The following is a 22,228-nucleotide window of genomic DNA, read 5'->3' as shown; positions in this document are numbered from 1 at the left end:
ACGTTGGGATTGGCCTGCATCAAGCCCGACTGCATCCTTCTTTTCCCATTTCAGTCTCTTTTGAAAGCCAGCGATCCTCGGCCGCATCTCCAGCATCTCCAGCACCTCCAGCACCTCCAGCATCGCGACCATGACGAAAAAGGGCAACAAAAAGAAAGCCAAAGCAAAGCGCGACGCGAAAAGACTAAAAGGCGCGAGCACGCCGCACAGCGAAGGAGGTGATGGGTTCGGAGAATCGAGCGCGCCGACGAAGCAGCAGCAGCAGCGGCGCGGTGGCCACGGTGCACCGGCTGATCCTGCCAACCCGAACCTCATTGCCCTAGGTTCCGGACGCCGCAACACCGCCCGCGACACGAGCCCGAGCCTGCCTGAAGAGAAGGAGAAGGAGAAGAAGAAGCCATCCCCTGAGCCCACTCCGCTGTCCTTCGTCATGGCGCCCGCGCCGCCCCCGCCCTTGAGCGCCCCGAATGGCCACCCCGGCCCTCATCCGTCTTTCATCGAGCTCGCCAAGCCCTATGTCTTTCAGCAGAAACTCGAGCGCTTCCTCACCACCATCGGCATGTCCGAGGCCAAGGAAGATGGCATCCGGTTGCAGGGTGTCCAGCTGATTGATAGCGTGCGCAAGGCCGTGCAGCTGTAAGTGTAGAGAGACCATTTCGACGCTTTCGCTTCGGCGCCGTCATCTGACTTCTCCCAGACCGGTGCGGACGTACAACACCGCGGTTGTCTACTATCACAAGTTCCGCCTCGTGCACTCGGATAACGAGTACAATTTTATGGTAAGCGTTTGTGAATCTTTTGCTGCGAGTAGGACCTAACGTGTTGCGTCATAGGAAGCCGCGCTGGGAGCTCTCTTCACGGCGTGCAAGATCGAAGACACGCTGAAAAAGTCGAGAGAAATCATCTGCGCGTCGTTCAACCTGAAGCTCCCTCCGGCGGAGCACCTCACTCCGGATGATCCTGTAAGTACCGCCCATGCGGACGTCAATGTGATCTCCGGTGATTGTTAACGTTAGTCTCAGCAACTGGAGCAACCATCAAAAGTCATCATCGGCCTCGAACGCTTGATGCTTGAGAGTGCAGGGTTCGATTTCCGGAACAGGCATCCGCAGAAGCTTGTCATCAAGCTCGTGAAAGCTTGCGGGTTTGCCAAAGAAAACGTAGGCAGGACAGCCTACAGCATGTCACTAGATCTTTACCGCACCTTTGCTCCGCTAAAGCAGACGACCCCGGCCATGGCTATCGCCTGTGTCGAGCTTTCAGCACGTCTTTGCAGAGCCAACATGACTCTCGTCACGGGCGAGCAGGGCATCGACTACGCAAGATGGCACGTCAGCCGGGCCGAAGTCATGGGTGAGTCCCGCCCCGCACAGTAGCCAAACCCCCTCAACACCAAGCACTAACGCCCAGCGCACCAGAAACAATGATGGACCTGCTCGACCTGTACACGCACCACCGGCCCAACAGCCTAATCGGGCCCTCCTACTCCCTCGACACCTTCATCAACGTCCGCCTCGCCCTCAACCAAGAAGCCACCGCCAAAAGCCTGCCGCGCTACACGGAGACGCAGCCCGCCCGGCCCTCGGCGACCAACGGTAGCGGCAGCGGCGGCGGCGGCGCAAGGCCCGCCAACGGCGGCAGCGCCAGCCCTTTTGCCCCGCAGCAGCAGCCCATCTCGGCCATTGGCAGCCGCGGCCTCGGCGGCACCGTCCGCTTCATGATTGATGCGCGGCGCGCGCGCGACGAGAAGACCTCGGTTGCGGATTTCTTCAAGGACGAGGAGGAGGAGTACGAGGTTGAGGTGGAGGTGGAGACGCCGCCGAGGCGCGGGGGGCGCTGAGTGCGCTGCTGCTGTTGGTGCTGTTGGTGGCGTTGTTTTGCTTGGGTGGCGAGGGCGTGGCGGAACGGGACGGGACGGTACGGGACAGGCTTTGTACGATTATGGCTTTGGAGTTGGATACCCGGCTGGAACACGAGTGAGTGAGCGAGATCGAGAGCGAGAGTGAGATCGAGAGTGAGTGAGATGCGCGCCGCCGGACGGCGACCACGACCACGGCGAGGGCGGAGGTTGTCTGCTCAATCTATCGGACACTTCACCAAGAACAAACACTTCACTTTACCTGCGCGGTGGAGGACGGACTCCTTGCTACTGCCACACACATACACACGCGCGCGCACGCGTGCGCATATATGTGCGCTGCCTGCGTCTGGTTGCCGCTGCTATGCTGGCTACCGCCGCCGCCGCTGACAAGACGCGCGTACCTACTTACCTAGTTCTGTGCGGCGAGATGGCGCGTACCTACCTTGGTAGGTACTTGCCGAGAGGAGACGGTGCGCGCAAGAAGAGGCTGCGACGCGCTGGTTGTCGGGTTGCTGGTGGTGGATGCGTACGACAAACATATATTTATACACATACATACATACACTACGTAGGCGCGGACGAGGAAAGCCAATCAAATGGAGTATTAATTCATTAAATGATCGAGACGAGATGGTCCGGACGATGCCAGCTGCGTCAAGACTTCCATAGGTATGTACCTAGGTATTTATATAAACAACCAAACCCACAAAAACGCTCGGAAGCAGAAGCACAAGCATAAACACAGGTAACCACCATGGCAGCAGCAGCCAACTATACAATTCGATTCAATTCGCACGTACTCATTACTCCTACTCAGCCCAACCCCGCCAACCTGCCCTGCCCCAGCCCCAGCGCTAGAAACGAGCACAACAGCTTTCCGCCCACCTGTCCCCTTCATCCTATCCCATGTCATGTCACCCTGTTGTTTACGTGAATGCTCCCCTCAGGTTCCCTGACGCCCTGTTGCAATGCCTGCCATTTTTGCTTTTTTTGGTGCCCCTGCCGATGTCGATGTTTTCGTTTTTTACTTTTTGTTTTTTGTAGGAGAATGGTATGTATGGAAGGCGGGGGTACTGTATGCCGCTTTGCTTTTTCTCGTTGTCCTTGCGCGCGCACGCGCCGTGAAGCGTTGTGTTTCTCGTGCCTGCAGTAGAGCAAGCAGGCACGGCATGGCTTGAACGCCCCGTTCGTTCACGTGGCGCGCGCCCTTAGCTCGCCGTCTTGCATTGCAGCACGCCCGCACAAACGCATCTCTGCGTCACTCGTCGCGCGCTTGGCGGCGCTAAGCAGCCATCCAGCGCTCGTCGTCGTCCGCAACGTCGTACTCCATGTCTGCGGCCTCGCCGTGCTTGGTCTCTGAGGGCGCGGTAGTGGAATCGCCCATCGACACGTCGGCGTCGCCGGCCTTGTGCGCGGCATCGGAGCCCGGTGCGGCTGTGGACGGAAGCGGGAGGGGCGGGTTGGGGGCCCATGAGAGGTCGACTTTGCCTACCGTGGGGATGTTCGTGGATTGCGTTATGAACTATTTGTAAAAAAAAAAAAAAAAAGTCAGGTTAGCTTTCTTCTATCTGTAAAGGTAAGGAGAAGCAACGGGGGGACGTACGTTCTCGGCGACGTAGCGCTCCTTGAAGGCAACGATTTGCGCGTTCTTGTGCTCCTCATGCGGCTCGACGCTCTCGAACTCGAAGTTGTTCTGTAGATGGCACCATTGTCAGCAAGAATCTCTTTCAACTCTTCTCCAAGACCAAAACTCACAAAAAGATAACTCCTAAGTGCCTCGTCTTTGTCCGTCGTCCACTCGCCATCTTCGCCAGGAAGCGACACCACAATCCTCCTCGGCCGGTTATCTAACCTCTTCACAGCGCCGCCTCTTGCGCCGCCATAAGGCGCGCCCGTGAAGCCACCACGGCCACGGTAAGATCCCCGGTAGGCGTCGAAACCACGTCCTCTGGGCGCATAAGCACCGCGGCCACGGAAAGCGCCGCGCGCGCCACGTCCACCGCGCCCACGGTAAGGGTTGGAGCCGTAGCTTTCGTTGGGATTCAAGCCCATGCTTTCTGCCTCGGCCTCCAGTTGTGCGAGCTTCAGCTTCAAGCTCTCCGTCAGCGCACTCTTCTTTTCCCCTTCTGCGGTGCCGTTCGCGCCTTCGCCTGCATCGGTCATCGCTTCGTCGACAGCAGGAGCATCTGAAGGTCCCTTTGCTGCGGTTTTCGCGGCCAGTTTTTCCAACAGCTTCTTCCGTTCTTCGGCTTGCGCCTTGAGCTTCTCCGCCAACTCTGCCTTTTGCGTTTCCGCTTCTTTGAGCTTCTTCTGCTTTTCCTCGTGCGCTTTTTGTGCTTCTGCCTGTTTCCTTTCCACCTCGGCCATGTCAATCATTTCCTCGTCCTTCTTGGCGCTTTCACTGCCCTGCCTGCCATTTGCGTCCGGGCCCATAGTCTCCGGCTTATACCAATAGACCTTCACGAACCGGTTATCGAATATGACTTTCGGGCTGTCATATGCACGACGCGCCGCCCAGTAATCATCAAACTTGACGATGGCCAGGCGCTTGTAGGCCTGCATCGTGATTTCTTCGATATTTCCAAATTCCGAGAAGAATTCCCGAACAGCTTCTTCCGAAAACTTGTCTTCGGGTATCTGCTCGACAACAATCGCGGTAATAGAACGGTCGTGGTTAGGGCCGGCTGAAGAAAAGGCTGCGCGTCCACCACGACGTCCACCGTCTCCACGTCCACGCCCTCTACCACCGCGGCCTCTTTCATGATGAGGACGCTCATGTCCGTGGTGGCCATTCGTATTGCGATGAGTGTCAATAGAGGCGTTCTTGGGGTCGTACTCTGCAGTTTCCGGGTTAGCTATCTCGATGGTGCCGCGCCTGGCGGGCTGTGGTAGGTCGGGGAAAGGGGATTTTTTCGCACCATCTGCCGGTACAATTATGGGATTGTCACCATGCTCATATGGGCAGACGCTGCCGAGCGCGCAGAAGCCTTTCGTATCATAGTCGCGACATCTTTCCCCAACCCTCTTGGGCGGTGGAGAGCCAGCCTGCGGGAATCTCGACGGACCCTGCCCAAAGCTTGGCGGCGATCCGGCCATGGGGAGCTGAGGCATGCCAGGCATCGGTGGGAATCCACCCATGGCTTGCATGGCAAGCATGGCGCTCAATGGGTTGTTCGGGTCGATCGGTGGGAAACCGGGTGGCGGGGTGGGCATCGGAGGCATGTTCTGCATTGACGGCATTGATCCTTGCCCAACGCCTGACAAGCCGGGAATGTTCATCTCTTGACCGAATCGTCCTCCGCGCCCACCACCCTGGTGACCTCCTCGGCGCATCTGTTTCATTGCCCTTTCTCCGCCAGCGCCGCGCCCGTAATGCGAGTCTTGACCGTCGCGCTGCTCGCTGCCCGCGCGATCACCCCATGTCCGCTTGCGCGACTGATCTGCCCCGCCGTTATACAAGCCATTCTGAAATTGCGCGCTCGGCCGACGGTTTCCGTTGGCTGGACCACTAGGCGGATTAAACGGAGGCGCGGTAGCCTGAAGAACCTGAGGCGCACCGTGACCCGGAATGAAGGATTTCGTGTGGACAGCGCTTATAACGTCGTCGACAAACGAGGCAGTATCTGTTTTTATTAGTGTTAATGGCGCTCGTCGGAAATTGGGCGGCGCGCAACATACGGTTGTGCAGAAAGTCCTCGAGGTTCTCCAAGCTGTTGCTCTTTACCTGCTCATCTGGGTCTTCGGACTTTACGAGCGCGAGGACGTAATCGGCAAGAACGTCGGAATCGGCGTCAGAGCTTTGCAGAAAAAAGTCAGTAGCTGCAGCAGGGCAATTAGAGCGGGTGACACGGACATGTCTTCGAGTCTCTTGACAATCCACGTCTTCAGTAACGGAGTGTCTGCGTCTTCGACATGCATCTTGGCAGTGTCGGGATGTGTGTCGCGTCGCAAGGCGGATTCCGATCAGAGCGGGAGGTAGTGCAGGAGCGGTGTCGTTGTTAAGGGCGGTGCTGCATTGGAATCGCGATCGAGTGTCTCGGGAGAGGGAAGCTTGGAGAGGGCAGATGATGGTCGAGGTATGCTTCATCCAAAATCGCTGGGCAAAAGCGCGCTATGACGCGCTACCTCGCACGTGACGTAGAAAGCGCACGTGCATCCGCACCGCGCCCGTTTCACTGCACATTTTCATTCACAATTGCAATGGCGGACAAGCATGAGTGTTCATGTCGTTTCAGGTTCTAGCGCCCTACGTACATAATAAGGAACTTGCAAGGAAAAGGACATCAATAGTGCATCATCAACTGTCGACCATCTGCCGACTTTGGGATATCCGTCTGCCAATCATCCATCATATCTCTGATCGAGCTTTTTTTGTGAGATACTTATGCCGCCGCCATGATCATGGGCGAGGACAAAGATGATGGACTGCCCCGATGATGCCACGATGACCGACTGTATGGGCGGAAAGAACTTCTGTCAACTTGTGGCAGAAATCCCTTACAACTTGTCGTAGTACTGCATGAAAAAGTTAGCTTTAAGATCAAATATAATAGCATGAAAACAGTCAAACTTACGTTCTCGTAGCCGGGAACCTCGGGCTTGATACCCTTCCTCTTGCGCATCTCCTCGACGATCGCACCGGACATGGAGGTCTTGTCGAGAACCGAGCCACCGGGAAGGATCTGCCAGTGGTCGAAGACGGACTGGGGGAAGGCCTGGCCACCGGTGGCGGAACGGAGGTCGGCGTTGAAACCGAAAGACTCCTTGACGGGCAGGTAGGCCTTGACGTTGAACAGAGGAGTACCGGGGCGCTGGGCCTCCTCGAAGACGTGACCTCTCCTGCGGGTGAGGACACCGTAGATACCACCCATGGCCTGCTCGGGAACCTGGATCTCGACCAAGAAGACGGGCTCGAGAAGAGCGGGCTCGGCAAGCAGGGTAGCGGCGTACAGGACACGACGAGCAGTGGGGATGATCTGTCCACCACCACGGTGAATGGCATCGGCGTGAAGGGTAACATCCATGACGTTGAAGCGGATGGAGCGCATGGGCTCCTCGGCAACGGGACCTTCCTTGGTGGCCCACTGGAAACCAGAGACGACGGAGTCCTTGATTTCGTTGAGGTACTGGACGGCCTTGGTCTGGTCGACAAGGACGTTGGCACCGTTGGTGTCGGGACCGAAGCACCAAATCTTACGGGCATCGGTGACATCCCAGCCGTGCTCGTCGGCAAGGTAACGGGCACGAGCCTTAAGATCATCACGGGGGGTGATCTTGCCGTTCTCAATGTCCTTGGAAACCTCCTCGCTCAAAGGCTGGGCAGTGAGGTACAGACGGTTGTGCTTGTTGGGAGACTTGGACAGAGCAGTCATGCGGGACTCGGCACCGACGGTCTCACGGTACTGGACAACGGGGTCGGAGATACGGAGAGGAACACCGGCGTGGTCCTCCTCAAGATCCTTCAAGCAGATCTCGAGGTGGAGCTCACCAGCACCAGCAACGATGTGCTCACCAGACTCGTTGATCATGGTAAGGACGCAAGGGTCGGACTTGGACAGACGCTTAAGACCCTCAACGAGCTTGGGCAGATCGTTGGCGTTCTTGACCTCGACGGAACGCTGGACGACGGGGGAGACGGAGAACTTCATGACCTTCATGTTGTGCGCAGTCTCGCTGGTGGTAAGGGTACCAGACTTGAGCAGGAACTGGTCAATACCGACCAGACCCAGGATGTTACCGGCGGGAACATCCTCAATGGGCTCAGTGAAACGACCCATCATCAGGATGGTACGTTGGATGGCCTTGATGAACATGTCCTCCTTCTTGCCAGGGGTGTAGTTGGGGCCCTGGATACGGACCTTCAGACCGGAACGGACGGTACCGGAGAAGACACGACCGAAGGCGTAGAAACGACCCTTGTCGGAAGTGGGAACCATCTTGGAGACGTAAAGCATGAGAGGAGCCTTGGGGTCGCAGTCACGGATACCAATGGCGCTCTCGTCGTCCTGGGGACCCTCGTACAGAGTCTCCATACGGTACTTCTGAGCGGTGGCGGGGGAGGGAAGGTGAAGAACCATCATCTCAAGAAGAGCGTCAGCGGCAGGAAGGAACTTCCTCATGACGACCTTCAGGAGCTGCTTGCCCTCGAGATCCTTCTCCTGGGCGGTAAGCTTGATCTCAAGCTTGTCGAGGATCTTGGGGATCTCGTCCTTCTTGAAGTTCATGACGGCGTTGAAGATGCGGAAGATGGGGTCCAGAATGAACTGGTTGAAGGCACGCTCACCGTCCTCGGGAGCGACCTTGGTCCACTTCTTGGTCTTGGGGTTGAAGTAGTTGTCGCCCCACAAACGCTCCATCATCTTGTTCTTGTCAACACCGAACTTCTTGGCGTACCTGGAAGCGAACTGGCGGACGGTGAAAGCCCAGCCGTGAAGACCGGAACCGAAAGCGACGGTACCCTTGTCGGGGTAGACCTGGACGTCACCGAGGTTCTTGTCGAAGTAGGTGGCGATGACGACGTTAACGGACTCAATGACACGGCAGAAGTTCTGGTACAGATCCTCCTTGGAGACCTGGAGCTCGAGAAGAGCGCGGTCAACCTTGTTGATGATGACAACAGGCTTGATACGCTCACCAAGAGCCTGACGCAGGACAGTCTCGGTCTGGACGCAGACACCCTCAACGGTGTCGACGACAACGAGCGCACCATCGGTGACACGGAGAGCAGCAGTGACCTCAGAAGAGAAGTCAACGTGACCGGGGGAGTCGATCAAGTTGATCAAGAAGTCGTTCTTCGTGGTGGGGACGGGAATGTCCTTGAGGTCCTCCTCGTCGATGAGCTGAGCGTACAGAGAGATAGCGGTGGACTTGATAGTGACACCACGCTCCTGCTCGTCGGGACGGGTGTCGGTGAAACGGGCCTCACCAGCCTTGGCGGCAGAGATAATACCGGCACGCTGGACGAGGGAGTCGGTAAGGGTAGACTTGCCGTGGTCGACTGCGATGATTGTCAGAAGCTGTCCGTGATAGCAATCGTGGGTCTCGACTTACCATGGGCAATGACGGACATGTTACGAATGTTCTTCGGCTCGTCCATGAGACCACGGATCTTTCAATCTGGTCAGCATTTCCCATCTCATTGCTATCTGTATTCGTATGCGTAGACGTACCTCCTCGACCGTGAAGCTGCGAGCGAAACGTTAGCATGGTGTGCGGGCAATAGTGCGATTGTGCGATTCCGAGCTTCCCGTCGACACTGGGGCAGCGAGCAACGGGCCTGGATGAGGAGAGCGAGGGGATGGGGAGCTTACTTGACCATCTTGGCGGTGTTGCGCTGATGTCTCTACTGAAAAATTCTTGTCTCGAGGTTCGATGTACCCCGCTTTGTGGAGTGAGACGCTCTGACGAACGTGTAGGTCTTGAAGGGCAGGGCCTTAAGAGTGTGTGGCTTTACGATCAATCGAACAGGTTCCTAAAGGCCGCGGATGCCTTTTAAACCTTCGAGATGACCGAGGTGGGTTGTGGAGGAGGAAAGGTTGGGCAGCGGCCGTTCGAAGTGGGATGGTTTTGCGGTGGCAGCAGTGGGGCGCCAGTCGCTTCGCTAAAAATCCTTGATCAGGCGAGCGGCAATTCCAGTCTTCATCAGCGTCCATGCATGCATCATTAGCCCGCTACCCCCCGAACTTCGCCACTGTCAGCGTTTCAGACGAGTCAAAGCATCTCTCAAGCAGGCACTTTCCGTGCTTTCCCGTGGTTGTTGTTGCTGCGTGCGTGGGAGCTTCGCGTTGAGTCACACCGGGCGGCAGACTGGAAGCTGTGTGTGCGGCGGCGTTTGCTCTCTAAACTCCGGATGACCGACCATCATCGTGGGTCTCTGCATTGGATCAACCGATCGCCGCTACGACTGCTTCCATCCACTCTCTGCCGTTCCTGCTGTGCTTTATACACTGCCATGGGCCGCCGTTGACTCACAGAAGTTTTGGCTCACTATCACAGAAGTTTTGCAATCGTTCTTGCGCTGGACAGTGCGCGATTGCTTCGAAGCGAAGTGGCAGTTGGCCAGATGCCAAAGGCCAAGCCGTACTCGGTCTTTCTTGCCCATCTGAGATCCTTCCCGAAATCAGAAAACACGCATTGCCGGCAGATACTATGCTTCCAAGGCATACATGGACTCAGCACTATCCTACCAACACCTGGCAGCGCAGTCATTCCGCTGGGCATCTTACTCATTCCAATACTACTCAACGTGTAAAGTCACGAGTCAATGCGGTGTCCATAGTTGAAGGCGACACACATGGTTGGGCTCGGTGTCCATAATCGGATGCGGTGTCCGAGACGCCGCGTCTGACATCGATACCGCGTTCAACCAAGCTTCGGAGGCAGAACGCTACAGAGGGCACCGCCAATTTCATGAAGACGAGCAAAGAGAAGGCATCGGCGAGGTTGACTCACTTGGGTTTGTATCATCCAGAGATCTGTTCAAGGTTGAAAATCATCTCACGAGGATGCGCGTACTACCATTCATTTCAAATCAATCAACTGGCAGTTCTCAACCAATCACAGAAGACTTGATTGATATAGTAAATTTTAAAGCTAGGGAAGCTGGATTAGCTTATTCACAAGCCTCAGTATACCAACCGTGCTCACTATGAAGATGAGTAACTGTATCTACCCCAACTGTGGTATTGCTTCAAGAAAGGTATACGATCTTTTCTCGAAAACACTGTCCCAAATGTTGGACCTTCGAGGCATGCGGCAATAAAGAAAAAGGAAAATTATAGTCGCACGTTGTCCAGCTGTGACTACGTGATTGGTACGGGTAAAGTTACACGGCTAATATCAAATGGGCAGGAAGTTACCATGATCACCAAGCGGGTGCACAAGTGACCTGAGTTCTATTCTGGTCGTAATATCGAAGTGTTTCTATAATTGTATTGTGCTGTCTATCCATAATAGCACGACTCTAGTTCATCGTAAAGGAAGCTCAAACTGGGGATGAAAACATGACGCTCTCCAAACAGAAATGATGGGATAGTGAAAAGCCGCAACGGAACCTCTGCACAGAGCAAGTGATCCGCTCTTGCTTACTCTACGTAGACTCGTATTCAGCCTCACCGAACAGTCGATCAAGGTACAGCCTTCTACTACCGTAGTAACCAGGTCGCGACTCGAAGAAGTTCCAATAGTCCCAGCGGGGAATCCTGTACTGCAAGCCAGCCGTCAGGTAGTTCTGAACCGCCGCCATGTCGACTGTAGTACCCTGGGGAGTATTGATAGCCATAGTGATTCCCTTCAGCATGTCCATAACAGGAATCCAGACATCGATGCTACCAGCGGTGCTTGAGCCAGTGAATCTGACAAGGTAGGTGTCCTGGGAGATGAATTTCCAGGTCGGAGGAACGCGCACAGCAGGCAAGGGTTGACGCGACCACCAAGTGGCGGGGTCGCCGAATGCAAAGTCCAGATCCACCGGGCGCGAGTCGAACACCTGGCAGCGCACGAGGCGCATGCCTTGGCGCAGGTGCTCCATGACTGCATAGGCAACCAGGCTTTCTTCGATCCCGTAGAACTGTAGCTCTCTCACTTGCCGCTCCGAAAATCGTCCGTCGTAGCTCACCGGGTATTTATTGTTGTACGCCTTGCCGAGCATGTGGAGGAAGGTGAGCAAGCCCTTCTGTTGATACTGTGGCAGACTGATGATGTAGTCCCAAATGCTCCGCTCGCGATCGGCCAGAGGACAGGTGGGCAGGTAGCTGAAATAGCACCAAAGGTGGAAGATGGAGTTGTAGATGCCTCTCGTCCTGTCCACTGTGCCTCCGGTGCTTTTCGCGTATAGGGCTTCCAGGGTGCGCGTATCAATGTCGAAGGTCCTCATCAAGTAGTGAGTGATCACGCCCGTCGCATACGAGATTTTCTCGACGAACATGAAGTACTGCGAGAACGAGAAGCCGGCGTCCATCAAGCCGCGAAGATGCTTGTTTCTTCCGTTTCCATCAGTCCGGTAGGGGAAGAAAATCCTCCACACAGAGCAGTGAGTCTCGAGGATCCTGTTCTCGATGACGGTTCTGTGGTCCTTCCAGAGGTGGTTGAAGGGTGCGCAGCTGTCCATCAAGCTGATTGAGGAAAGCGGTTGCATTAGCACGAGCACGTTGATTTGCAGCTCCGCCGGAAGCTTTCTCAATATCGAGACGGCTTTGACTAGGTTAATTGCGTGGCATTGAGGCCGGTACCTGCTGCCTACGCTTGCTGCTAGCTCGTAGTTGAAGTAATCGTGCAGGTCGCAGCTGCCGGTATGGCAGTTCAGGCAGTCGTTCGTCATCAGCAGGACGTCTCTATCGGGCGGGATCGTGATTAGACCGGCGTTGAGAGCGACGGCCATTGCGAATGCCAAGGTGAAGTTGGTTTGTGATCGGGTTGGGAATGGAGGCGGTCGTAGATATGCCTGAGCTCGGGAATATATATACGTGGTTTACCGAGAGGTGAGTGCTAAGGTATAGCTCTGGCATTATAAGAGTTGTATGTTCTCGACTCGCATCGAACATTTACAATGTTCGTTGGGCATTGTCACAAAGAAACAACATATCATTTCCGTGTAGAGTCCGTGCACTGTCATTCAGTGAAAGTGTTAAAACCAATGTCGATATTCGAAGGTAGTCCTCGACTTTCCAGTAAATCACATGTACGCCGTTTTCAATGGGATAGTGTCTGCTTGTTATAAAAATGTTAGGTGAGGCAACGCTCGGCGATATTGGCCTCTACGCCAAAACGCTCGCTAGTCTATTACAAAAAGGCTTCATATATGCACGTCGATTTTCACAGCATTGCACGCCTTTGACCGGCTCAATACATCGCCCAGAATACTGGGGGAAATATGTCTAGAAACAAAATCCATGTTATCTATATATGCAGTCATGCCAGCATGACCTACCTAATAACGAAGTTCAGACAATAGCACCGACCACAAATCATGTCTACCTTGAACATTTCGATGACCTTGTCCTATCAAGCTCTACAACCACTCATTTCCCTTTCCGTTGAGCTTAGTCGAATGGGTTCCACCGTCCATAGTATTCGACATGTGGCTTCAAGGCTCACTCATCAAAAGTCGGATACCAAGACATTCGTACTTCCACTCAGCCCAATGCCAATAGGCAATCCTCTCGAACACCCAAGGGAAATCCAGCTCAATGGGAATACCTTGCCTCCAGTTAAATTGCGTACCAACGGGAAAGGGAATGGCCTCCTTCAACACGTGCAGGTAGTCGCCGTCTTCATTGGGCTCCATCATCCAGATTTCGCCATCTGCACGAGTGCCAACGATATCGATGACGTAGGTGTCTTCGGCCGTCGGAATCGGGTACAGCCGATTGTAAGGCCCTGTTTCCCAACGTTTCCAAGTCCACCAGTTAGAAGGATGGCCAAAGGCTTCGTTGATGTCGAGTGACTGAGCTGCGGACAGCTGCTTGCGGACATTCGCCATGCCGTTGCGTATGTGCTCCATACACATGTATGTCGTGCATAATAAATCGGCATGGTGGAACCGGAGCTCCTCGATCTTACGCCAGGCTACGCCTTCCCTCCATTCCATGCCGTACTTTTGTAAGTAGGCACTTCCAATCCAGGAAAGTGTCGTGTACATCTCTTCCCGCGTCGAAGGGGGAAGGCTGCTGAGGTAGTCCCAGATGTCCTCCTTGCGAAGGGCTGGAGGACATGCTTCCATTGTGCCAAACCAACGCCACAGGCGGAGAATAGCATTCCTCACTCGAGGTAGGGCTCCATCCTGGAGATCAAACTCCTTCGTAAGGTAGGCCGCTATGGCTGTCGTGGCCAAAGATATATTGTCTAGGAAGAGGAAGTATGCCGCGACAGAGGTGTCCTCGCTGAAGAGGGGCCGTTTGTATGGATAGGGGCTGTTCATCCCAGGTTGGCGTGGGAACACAGCTTGTTCTTCGCGAAAGTAACGCTTGAATAGTTGGCTTTCCATCCAATGTCCATGGTGTGCCCATAGCTCATCGAAACCGGGTGTGATTTTGAGACTAATGACGGTGAGAGGGTGCATACCGACTGCTATCTCAAGCCTTAGTTCCACTGGAAGTCGGGCCAGTATGAATGAAACTTTGGAAAGCGCATCAGGGTCGTCAACACCTTTCTCGCTGGGGTCAACGCAAGGATCATGTTCCTTGGAGCTCCCTGCATTAACTGCCAGAAAGCTCATTGGGGTCGTCAACAACTTCCTAAGTCCGGTCAGTATGAATTAACCCTTGGAAAGGGCATCGGGGTCGTCAACAACTTTCGCGCTGAGGCGAGCGTAATGATCATGCATTTCGCAGCTTCCTGCATGGCAATTCATGCAGTCATTCGCGAATACCATGACATCTCTACCAGTTCTCGACAGTGGATTCCCAATCTCAAAGTCCTCAATCTCAAATGGGTCCATGTTTGTATGCCAGCACTTAGAACGAGACGGCTTGTCTTTGGCTTTACGTTAGAATAGTTTGCTGAGTGCGAGATGATCGTAAACGAAGATTGCTGGTATGAGTGGCCTGTTTGACATGGACAGTGTTGGGTTGTTTATATATACATTCCTCTTGTGGCAACGATATAATTGTTGCGGTGGGAGACAACATTGTATACTCATTGTGTTGAAATTATGCTGATTGTTAGGCTGGAGGGGCTTTACTTGTACCTATAAGAAGACAAGATTAGCCACGTGATATGTCGATGGGATTGATAAAGAAGCCCAAGCGTGGGTATAAGACAAAGAAAGGAAAAGTCAATGGGTCGATTTGAGGTGATGTTTCCAGATTGAGCAAACAAGGGGTTTATTTAAGACAGAGAGCCGACTTCGGGAGCAAAAGAGAGGGAGAATCATACCTTTGCTACTATACGAAGATAAACCTCATAAAGAGTCGGTTTTAATGGGAACCGGGCTGCAGTTTTGAGCCTGAAATATACTAAAGTCTGACCTATCGTTATACACACAGCTTCACCCTTGTCAGAAGTTCATTGGTATTGAGACACCCTTAGTGAATGAATGACAAAGAGATACAAGAAGACAGGGTACGAGGGTACAAAGGTACCTGAAAGGACACGAAGATACGGAGTGAGGATGTCTAAGACCGCAAGGGGATCCTATAAGCGCACAGTGAGACGTTTTCGGTAGATGATAGCGAACCGACAACTTGCTATAACAAAAATGGTAGTGTTAACCTGCCATGGAGCTCACATCCAAGGTAACTTCACGAAGATTCGAAAAGAAGAAGAAGTAGCGGCAGGCAGGGAAAGAGTGGCGTCACTGGGGTACCCTGACACCACCCCCACTTGGCCCAAGCTCAAGCTCCAGCTGGTACCGTAAGTAACACTCCGCGCCGCGCGCTTAACCACCCCAGCATAAAAACAACGACACCACACGCCTTCTCACCCACACAACCACCACCACTACTACTCATGCCCCTTCTCACCAAAATGGCCAACAACATGGTGCCGCTCACCGAAATCCCGACGCTCACCCTGCTGTACAAGCTCAAGAAGCTCGGCGCAGCACCCAACAACACCACCACCGCCGCAGCCGCCGCCGCAAACCACGGCTACAACGACGTGATCAGCGTGATCCGGACGGACATCACGACGCTCGAAGTCGACGCAATCGTCAATGCAGCCAACAAGTCGCTGCTAGGCGGGGGCGGCGTAGACGGCGCCATCCACCGGGCCGCGGGGCCAGAGCTGTTCGACGAGTGCGAGACGCTGGGCGGGTGCGAGACAGGCGACGCCAAGATCACCGAGGGCTACCGTTTGCCGGCCAAGAAAGTCATCCACACGGTCGGACCTGTCTACTCGATTACGCGGCCGCGCGGCACGCACGAGTCGTTGTTGCGCAGCTGCTACAGGCGCAGCTTGCAGCTGGCGCAGGAGAGCGGCTGCAGGAGCATTGCGTTCAGCGCGCTGAGCACGGGCGTGTACGGCTACCCCAGCGACGAGGCGGCCGAGGTCGCCGTCGGCGAAGTGCGCAGTTGGTTGGATGAGCAGGGCGCCGGCAGCTTGCTCGAGCGGATTGTCTTTTGCAACTTCCTGCCGAAGGACGAGGACGCGTACGCGACGACGCTTCCGTAAGTTGTCCCCCATCCCAATCTCCCTCTCTATCCTTCCAGTCCAGTCTGGTGGAAGAGCGACACTGACGCAGCGCGTTCCGTGCAGAAAATACTTCCCGCCCGCACCCGAGCCCGGACATCAACAACAACAACAAGCTACGCAGGACAAGGAAGACACGGCAGAAGGTGAGACCCTCGCGAAGCGCCTCCCCGATGCCCCCACCGCTGAACCTTTGGACGAGGGTCAGCCTGAAGCCAAGAAGCTCAAGAGGGAGCGCCTCGGCACCTCACCCACCAAGCCCATGCCCGCCACTGTCGAGGACTCGAACGACGACTAAATTGCGCGAGCGCCTTACATTCTTTTTCGTCTGCACACCACCAAAACAAAATTTACTTATTAGGGACGTCGTCAATGGGTTGACGTTCCCTTGAAACTGTACGCTGGAGTAAGAGAGACACGACGCTTAATGACTTCTGGAAATCTTGCACTTGGGATATATCCTGGTCCTCGGCTAGTACCGCGAGGAGAGAGAGAGGGGGGGGGGAGGCGAAGAAAAGACCTTGCGGGGCTGAGGTCTTATTAGACGGGTTTGGAGAGTACGGAACGACACCGTAGTAATTCAAAAGTCCAATTCTTTCTTCCTTACTTTCTTCAAGTAACCGGAAGCGTGACGCTAGCTCATCCCTTCCTCCCTCCCATCTAACTACACTCTACACTCGCCTTAAGACAGACCGGTTACGACGTTTAACCTAGTCAGCGAACTCCTACCTGTCCCTGCTACTAAGACCATGACGCGTCTTTCCAAAAGCCAGAAGCCCCAGACAGTATCAACGGGCAGCACAACCCTACTCCTCCCCCCTCCTAACAAACACAAAAAGCGCCTCGTCCTTGCCCGCAAAGCTCGGCAACGGCACCTGCGCACACGGCACAAAGTCCGGCATCTCCCTGCGCATCCAACTCGCCACCGTCTCCTCGCTAAACCCCGTGTAGCCATTGGCATTCTGGGTACCAGCAACAACGACATAATCCCCCTTATAAGCACGGAGCACGCTCTCGGTAAAGCGAGCCCCAACCTGCGGATACACCAACAACAGCACCGCCTCCCTCGCACCTTCCCGCTCCTTCAAGAAACCCACCCCATCCGCGCGCACCGTGTCCCCGACCCACATGGTGCGCCACTCGCTAACGCCGCTGTCGACGGGCGTGACGCGCAGCCCGGCCCTGCGCAGCAAGAAGCTCCAGTACCCGTTCCCGGAGCCGAGGTCCAGGATCTCGCGCTGCCAGGCTTTGGGCTTGGGCCGGGGTGGCGCGTGCGCGGCGAGTTGCTGCAGCAGCGAAATCGCGTCCCAGGACGGCACGATGCACCCGAAGTGGTGGTACAGCACCGGCAGCACGTGGTGCGAGATCTTGGTGTGTGCGGTGCTGGGCACCGGGCCGGCCCATTCGAGCGCCCGGCACGACCACGCCCAGATGTCGTGGTAGGGGTTTGGGAAGGGGTTTTTTTTCTTGTTGGGGAGCGTGAGGGTTGCTGGTGGTGGAGGCGGAGGCGGAGCAGCAGCACCTTCACCTCTAGCCTCAGCCCCAGACCCAGCGGAAGAGGTAGCAGACGCAGCACCCTCCGGCGCAGCAAGAAAGAGCCGCTCCGTCAAATGTGCCGCAACCTCCTTCCTCAACGAGCCCTTTTTCGCATTCGCACCCAACGCCCTCAAAGCCGACAGCGTCGCGTTCCCAGCCGCAAAAACAGCCGTATAAGCCTCTACATCTGCGGGCGGCGGCGGCGGCAGCAACAGCGGGGCGACCTATCCCTCCGCGAAACCGGACAGCAGCTTAGCTTACATAGCTTAGCTTAGGACGCGAGCGCCATCATCTCTGTGTGTGTGCATGTATGTCGCAGTGGGCCCCCAGCGCCGCCGCAGCGTATACCGGGATTCCTGGTCACATACCTGCTTCCCATCCTTTCCCCCCTCGGCATCACCAGCACCCTCCCCCTCAGCAACATACCAGCCATGCAGCCCATGCTTTCCCCCAAAGCCAAGCGCATGCTGCACCTGCGCGAGCGTGACGCTCGCGACAGCGTGGTAGACGTAGTCGTCGGTAGGCGGGAGGTCGAAGGCGCGGATGATGGCGGTGCGGAGGTCGTTGTTTTGCAGCGGGAGCGAGCTGGCTGCGCTCCACGTTGCCAGGAACGCGTCTGGGTCGAAGGGCGATTGCGCGCCGATGGTGCTGGGGTCGTGGCGTTTGGGTGGTGGCATTGGGTCGTGGTGTGGTTGGTTGGTATGGTATGGTATTGGTGTTTGTTGTTGTTGTTGCTGCGAAGAGGGAAGAGCGTCATCGCGGGAGGTCGGCGATCATGGCGGGGCTCCAAAGTCCCGTTTCCCGTCTACTCCTCGCAACAATCACTCTTCTACACGATAAACACGGTTGAGGTATTTGAGGTATGTATTTCTTCGCATTGAATTAATACAAATAGAGGCGTCGCAATCAAAGATAGTATCTTCCAACCATCCAAGGCGCCAACCCCTCTTTCAAGTGGTATTTAAATTCGCTTCTTAAAAAGCCCACCAAACAGCGGACGCATTATCCCCCCGCGCGCCATGACCACCAGAATAACCCTATGTTCCATACATAGCATTAAATCGAGTTCCACCCCTGTACTCCTAACAATGATGATATCTCGTCGACATCTTTCTGGTATTTTCATCGTCTCAAATCTTCACTAACAACGCCGTGACGTTTAGTCATCCCATGACTTGATCTTCATCGTGCCGTTCTCCTGCAGGTTCTTGTGCATGTTGAAGCTCTTGAAGAGCATGTGCGGCTCGTGACCCATGCCCTTCTTCAGGCACTCGTACTCGGCGCGGTCGAAGTAGTCCTGCAGGATGGGCTTGTAGTCGGGGTGCGAGCACTTGTCAATGATGACACGGGCACGCTCGCGAGGAGACAGACCACGGACGTCAGCAAGACCCTGTTATTCTACGTTAGCACATGGTTGCTGTAAAATGGCGATATAAAGAATTGCTTACCTGCTCAGTAACAACAACGTCCAGGTCGTGCTCAGTCTGGTCGACGTGAGTGCACATGGGGACGATGCAGCTGACACCAGTGGGGTCGGTCTTGCTGGGACGAGTCGAGGGAGTGTGCATGATCGAGTACTTGGAGCTGCGCAGGAAGTCGGCGGAGCCACCAAGGCCGTTCAGCATACGGCTACCCATGACGCAAGTAGAGTTGGCGTGGGCGTAGATGTCGACCTCAACAGGAGTGTTCATGCCAATGACACCGAGACGACGGATGATCTCGGGAGAGTTCGAGACCTGCTGAGAACGGAGCAGCAGCTTGGGGGCATAGTTTTGCCAGCCGTCGTAGAAGCGCTTGAAACCGTCAGGGGAGAAACGGATCGAGGTGGCGGTAGCAAAGTCCAAGTTGCCGCTGTCGAAGAGGTCAAGGAAGGAGTCCTGGAGCACTTCAGTCCAGACCTTGAGGTTCTTGAAGTTGGCACCACCGGACTTAATCTCGTAGTCAGCATTCTGCGTATTTGAACTCAAGCAATTTGGTAGGACTCACAGAAAGACCACCAACGACGGCGTTGGCGATGTTGCCAATACCGGACTGGATGGGCAGAAGGTTCTCGGGAAGACGGCCGCGGTCAACCTCGTGCTTCAGGAACTCGATCAGGTTCGCCGCAATCTTGCGCGAAGACTCGTCCTCGGGCGAGTTGGGCTGGGTCTGGTCGGGGTAGTCGGACTCGACAATAGCAACGACCTTCTCCGGGTCAACCGGGATGTAAGGGGTGCCAATGCGGTCTTCAGGAGACATAATCAGGTAGGGCTTGCGACGGGGAGGAAGGTCGGTCATGGTGATATCGTGAAGACCCTCGAAGTTCGGCGCAGCCGTGTTGACTTCGATGACAATCTGCGATACGTGTTAATACCGTCATGGCGCAGAGTGAGCGAAACTACGTACCTTGTCTGCCATTTGGATTAGTTCCGGACTGGCACCAACACTGGCACCGGGAATGATGCCACCCTCCTCAGTAATAGCCGAGGCCTCGACAATGGTGACATCAAGCTTGTTGTGCGGCTTGTTCAGGGTGTAGAAGCCGTACATCAGATCAACCGGGAACATGGACAAGTGCTTGTCGAAGAAGTTGATGTTGCCGCTGTTGATGCCCTTGGCAATCTCCTTTCCGACTTGATGCGGCGACCGCCGCTCAATCATGTTGTTGCGCGCCCATCTGTTCTCCGTCTCGGCACCGCTAGACGCGCCGACGAAGAGGTTGTACTTGAGCTTGCCCTGCAAGCCGTTCTTCTCGACGTGCTCGGCGAGCGCGGTAGGGACCTTCCTGCGATGATTGTAAGCTTCTGGTGGCGCATTGGACTAAGGAGGGTGACTTACTTGGGGTAACCAACGCCGGTGAAACCGGACCAGCCAATGTACGAGTTGTGCGGGAAGAGGTCAATGAGGTCCTCTGCCTTAGCAAGCTTGTTAAGGTAAGAGGGTCTCCGGACTCTGCTTCTGAGGAGAGCTGAGGCTGCCATTGTCGCTGGATGTTTTTCCCAAGGATGGAGCACGCAAGGGAGGATTCAGGGACGACAACGAGGAGCGGAGAGAGCTGGAGGGAAGGATGAGGGGTCGATGGGCGGGCTGAAGCTTTGGTAAATAGCTCGGGCGGGAGAACGGAGCTTTGAACTTGCGAGGCGCCGGGATGCTACCGAAAATGTGATGTGTACCTGCCTATTACATTTTGGCAAGGTGGCATGACGTAGTATGCACGCCCGTCTTCCACAGCCAAAGACTTCTTCCACAGCGCTTAGCCGCCCTTGCGCCCACCGCAAAGCAAGCACAAAGACGCCAGACGCCACCATCCGGCTCTTCCAATTGCTGCACCTGTGGTGTGAGAGATAATATCCCGCCGAGTCTTGCCCGAGTCGCGCTAATGCACGTCTTCCCCATTCCCCAGACGGCGGGCGGACGTCCAATTGCTGCTCCTGATGATTAATGGGGGCCTTTCGGTCCACCTCTCGTATCCTGCCTCGGACACCCCTGTTCCGAGCCGGATATTCATATTCCACCTAGCAACTCCAAAAAAAAAACGCCCATGTCCCTATTTCCACAACTCCTACCTATTGCAAGTAGCAACTAGCTACTGGAGCCTCACTGTTCTCCTGCTGCTGTGCCCCGCGTTGCCGATCCTGCCTTTTTATTCCCTCGGCCCATAAATATATACATGCCAATGAACACACCAAAGCGGAACCGCGCAGCCCTCCCAACCAGCCGGCCGGGACACGAGGGTTTCAGGTCTAATTTCGTGTAGATAAAGAGTCGAACAATGCGTACCTATTGCATACCCTCTCAGTGGCGAACACCTCTACGTGCGGATGACGAGCTGCCCTGCTCCCTCCCACAACGAGGGCATGAACCAACCTCTTCATAGAACAAGAATACTACAATCAGTTCTCTCAGAGAGCCAACCCCCTTCAAGGGCACGAACACAAAGTCCGCGCCATCCGAGGAGGACACACGAACCAAACCGCGCAGCAGGGCTAAGTTGGAACCTTGAAGCCGTCAGCCGGCCACGACAATCGTAGGTAAAACGCGTCAGGCGCGCTCCGACCAACCCCATCATCCCGCATGCCCATCCCGATTTTCTCTCCGCACCCGCCAACCCTCCCATCAACCCTCCCACGCCATGCCCAACACCGAGACCCCGTTCGCCACCGCGCGCCCCAAAGGTGCCAAGATGCGATCTAGAGCATCTGAGTTTCGTCAATTCGTTATGTACAAGCACGGCCATCCCACGCCCTTGACTACCTTATCCACACCAGCAGCTAGCACATTTCACCTTTGGCAAAAAGCCCAGAAAGCAGCTAAATCCGAAATCCCTCGTGTGTGCGCATTAGGAGATAAAAGAAAAATAGAGAAGAAAAAGAAAAAGAAAAAAGAACAAAAACGGAAATATCCAACTCCCAAAATAAAAAATAAAAATTCCCAAAAGCCTCGCCTCCCACGTATGCAAAGTTGCTGATGATGCAGCGCTATGCAAAGAAACCCTCCCCGCCCGTGGTGGAGCGTACGCCTATCCAAACCAACAGTCAGGAAAAGCCACAGGGTATCACCCAGTAAAAGACGCCTGCTCCGCCATGCGACAGCCCCATTTTGCCCCTGAATCCTTTGACCTCAGGGACCCAATCTTACGCAAGCTCGCCACCATACCGAGGCTGAGGATTGACCAACCATCTCTCGATCCCCAGGCTTCTAGTTTACTCCGCCCTTTGACGCCCC

At 55.2% G+C, this 22,228-nt stretch overlaps 10 protein-coding genes across 10 annotated transcripts; 3 read left to right on the top strand and 7 right to left on the bottom strand.

Moving 5' to 3' along the window:
- Nucleotides 1-430: 430 nt before the first annotated feature.
- On the top strand, nucleotides 431-1,840 carry K452DRAFT_237700 (uncharacterized protein; the record flags this gene model as incomplete). The annotated part of the gene is made up of 5 exons (XM_033537609.1): nucleotides 431-636; nucleotides 698-779; nucleotides 834-962; nucleotides 1,023-1,353; nucleotides 1,419-1,840. 5 exons carry the CDS (start codon nucleotides 431-433, stop codon nucleotides 1,838-1,840), a joined length of 1,170 nt encoding a protein of 389 aa, XP_033392028.1.
- A 1,303-nt stretch (nucleotides 1,841-3,143) lies between these two features.
- Nucleotides 3,144-5,779, bottom strand: K452DRAFT_313285 (uncharacterized protein; the record flags this gene model as incomplete). Its single annotated transcript, XM_033543646.1, has 5 exons — nucleotides 3,144-3,383; nucleotides 3,465-3,554; nucleotides 3,617-5,484; nucleotides 5,540-5,658; nucleotides 5,715-5,779. 5 exons carry the CDS (start codon nucleotides 5,777-5,779, stop codon nucleotides 3,144-3,146), a joined length of 2,382 nt encoding a protein of 793 aa, XP_033392027.1.
- Nucleotides 5,780-6,128: 349 nt separating this feature from the next.
- Nucleotides 6,129-9,442, bottom strand: K452DRAFT_292504 (uncharacterized protein). The gene is made up of 5 exons (XM_033541387.1): nucleotides 9,172-9,442; nucleotides 9,031-9,046; nucleotides 8,912-8,969; nucleotides 6,436-8,858; nucleotides 6,129-6,376 (listed from the first exon to the last, which is right to left on the bottom strand). Exons 1-5 carry the CDS (start codon nucleotides 9,177-9,179, stop codon nucleotides 6,359-6,361), a joined length of 2,523 nt encoding a protein of 840 aa, XP_033392026.1. The 5' UTR covers nucleotides 9,180-9,442; the 3' UTR covers nucleotides 6,129-6,358.
- Nucleotides 9,443-10,949: 1,507 nt separating this feature from the next.
- K452DRAFT_302847 (uncharacterized protein) lies at nucleotides 10,950-12,239 on the bottom strand (the record flags this gene model as incomplete). Its single annotated transcript, XM_033542641.1, has 1 exon — nucleotides 10,950-12,239. One exon carries the CDS (start codon nucleotides 12,237-12,239, stop codon nucleotides 10,950-10,952), a length of 1,290 nt encoding a protein of 429 aa, XP_033392025.1.
- Nucleotides 12,240-12,818: 579 nt separating this feature from the next.
- On the bottom strand, nucleotides 12,819-13,658 carry K452DRAFT_292502 (uncharacterized protein). The gene has a single exon (XM_033541386.1). The coding sequence runs from the start codon at nucleotides 13,578-13,580 to the stop codon at nucleotides 12,945-12,947; it is 636 nt and encodes a 211-aa protein (XP_033392024.1). The 5' UTR covers nucleotides 13,581-13,658; the 3' UTR covers nucleotides 12,819-12,944.
- Nucleotides 13,659-13,755: 97 nt separating this feature from the next.
- On the bottom strand, nucleotides 13,756-14,759 carry K452DRAFT_292501 (uncharacterized protein). The gene is made up of 4 exons (XM_033541385.1): nucleotides 14,735-14,759; nucleotides 14,151-14,546; nucleotides 13,922-14,094; nucleotides 13,756-13,823 (listed from the first exon to the last, which is right to left on the bottom strand). Exons 2-3 carry the CDS (start codon nucleotides 14,295-14,297, stop codon nucleotides 14,056-14,058), a joined length of 186 nt encoding a protein of 61 aa, XP_033392023.1. The 5' UTR covers nucleotides 14,298-14,546; nucleotides 14,735-14,759; the 3' UTR covers nucleotides 13,756-13,823; nucleotides 13,922-14,055.
- A 578-nt stretch (nucleotides 14,760-15,337) lies between these two features.
- Nucleotides 15,338-16,286, top strand: K452DRAFT_237715 (uncharacterized protein; the record flags this gene model as incomplete). Its single annotated transcript, XM_033537611.1, has 2 exons — nucleotides 15,338-15,966; nucleotides 16,055-16,286. 2 exons carry the CDS (start codon nucleotides 15,338-15,340, stop codon nucleotides 16,284-16,286), a joined length of 861 nt encoding a protein of 286 aa, XP_033392022.1.
- Nucleotides 16,287-16,794: 508 nt separating this feature from the next.
- K452DRAFT_280141 (uncharacterized protein) lies at nucleotides 16,795-18,247 on the bottom strand (the record flags this gene model as incomplete). The annotated part of the gene is made up of 3 exons (XM_033539444.1): nucleotides 17,947-18,247; nucleotides 17,565-17,748; nucleotides 16,795-17,477 (listed from the first exon to the last, which is right to left on the bottom strand). Exons 1-3 carry the CDS (start codon nucleotides 18,199-18,201, stop codon nucleotides 16,795-16,797), a joined length of 1,122 nt encoding a protein of 373 aa, XP_033392021.1. The 5' UTR covers nucleotides 18,202-18,247.
- Nucleotides 18,248-18,372: 125 nt separating this feature from the next.
- On the bottom strand, nucleotides 18,373-20,591 carry K452DRAFT_259261 (uncharacterized protein). The gene is made up of 5 exons (XM_033538490.1): nucleotides 20,342-20,591; nucleotides 19,910-20,288; nucleotides 19,511-19,858; nucleotides 18,973-19,452; nucleotides 18,373-18,914 (listed from the first exon to the last, which is right to left on the bottom strand). The coding sequence occupies exons 1-5, from the start codon at nucleotides 20,482-20,484 to the stop codon at nucleotides 18,684-18,686; spliced, it is 1,581 nt and encodes a 526-aa protein (XP_033392020.1). The 5' UTR covers nucleotides 20,485-20,591; the 3' UTR covers nucleotides 18,373-18,683.
- Nucleotides 20,592-20,866: 275 nt separating this feature from the next.
- On the top strand, nucleotides 20,867-21,269 carry K452DRAFT_138383 (uncharacterized protein). The gene has a single exon (XM_033535371.1). The coding sequence runs from the start codon at nucleotides 20,938-20,940 to the stop codon at nucleotides 21,163-21,165; it is 228 nt and encodes a 75-aa protein (XP_033392019.1). The 5' UTR covers nucleotides 20,867-20,937; the 3' UTR covers nucleotides 21,166-21,269.
- The last annotated feature ends 959 nt before the right edge of the window (nucleotides 21,270-22,228 follow it).

Source organism: Aplosporella prunicola, assembly GCF_010093885.1.
Source record: "Aplosporella prunicola CBS 121167 unplaced genomic scaffold K452scaffold_52, whole genome shotgun sequence".
NCBI lineage: Eukaryota > Fungi > Ascomycota > Dothideomycetes > Botryosphaeriales > Aplosporellaceae > Aplosporella > Aplosporella prunicola.
Note: the sequence above shows the minus strand (reverse complement) of the source record. Positions and strands in the feature narration are given on the sequence as shown.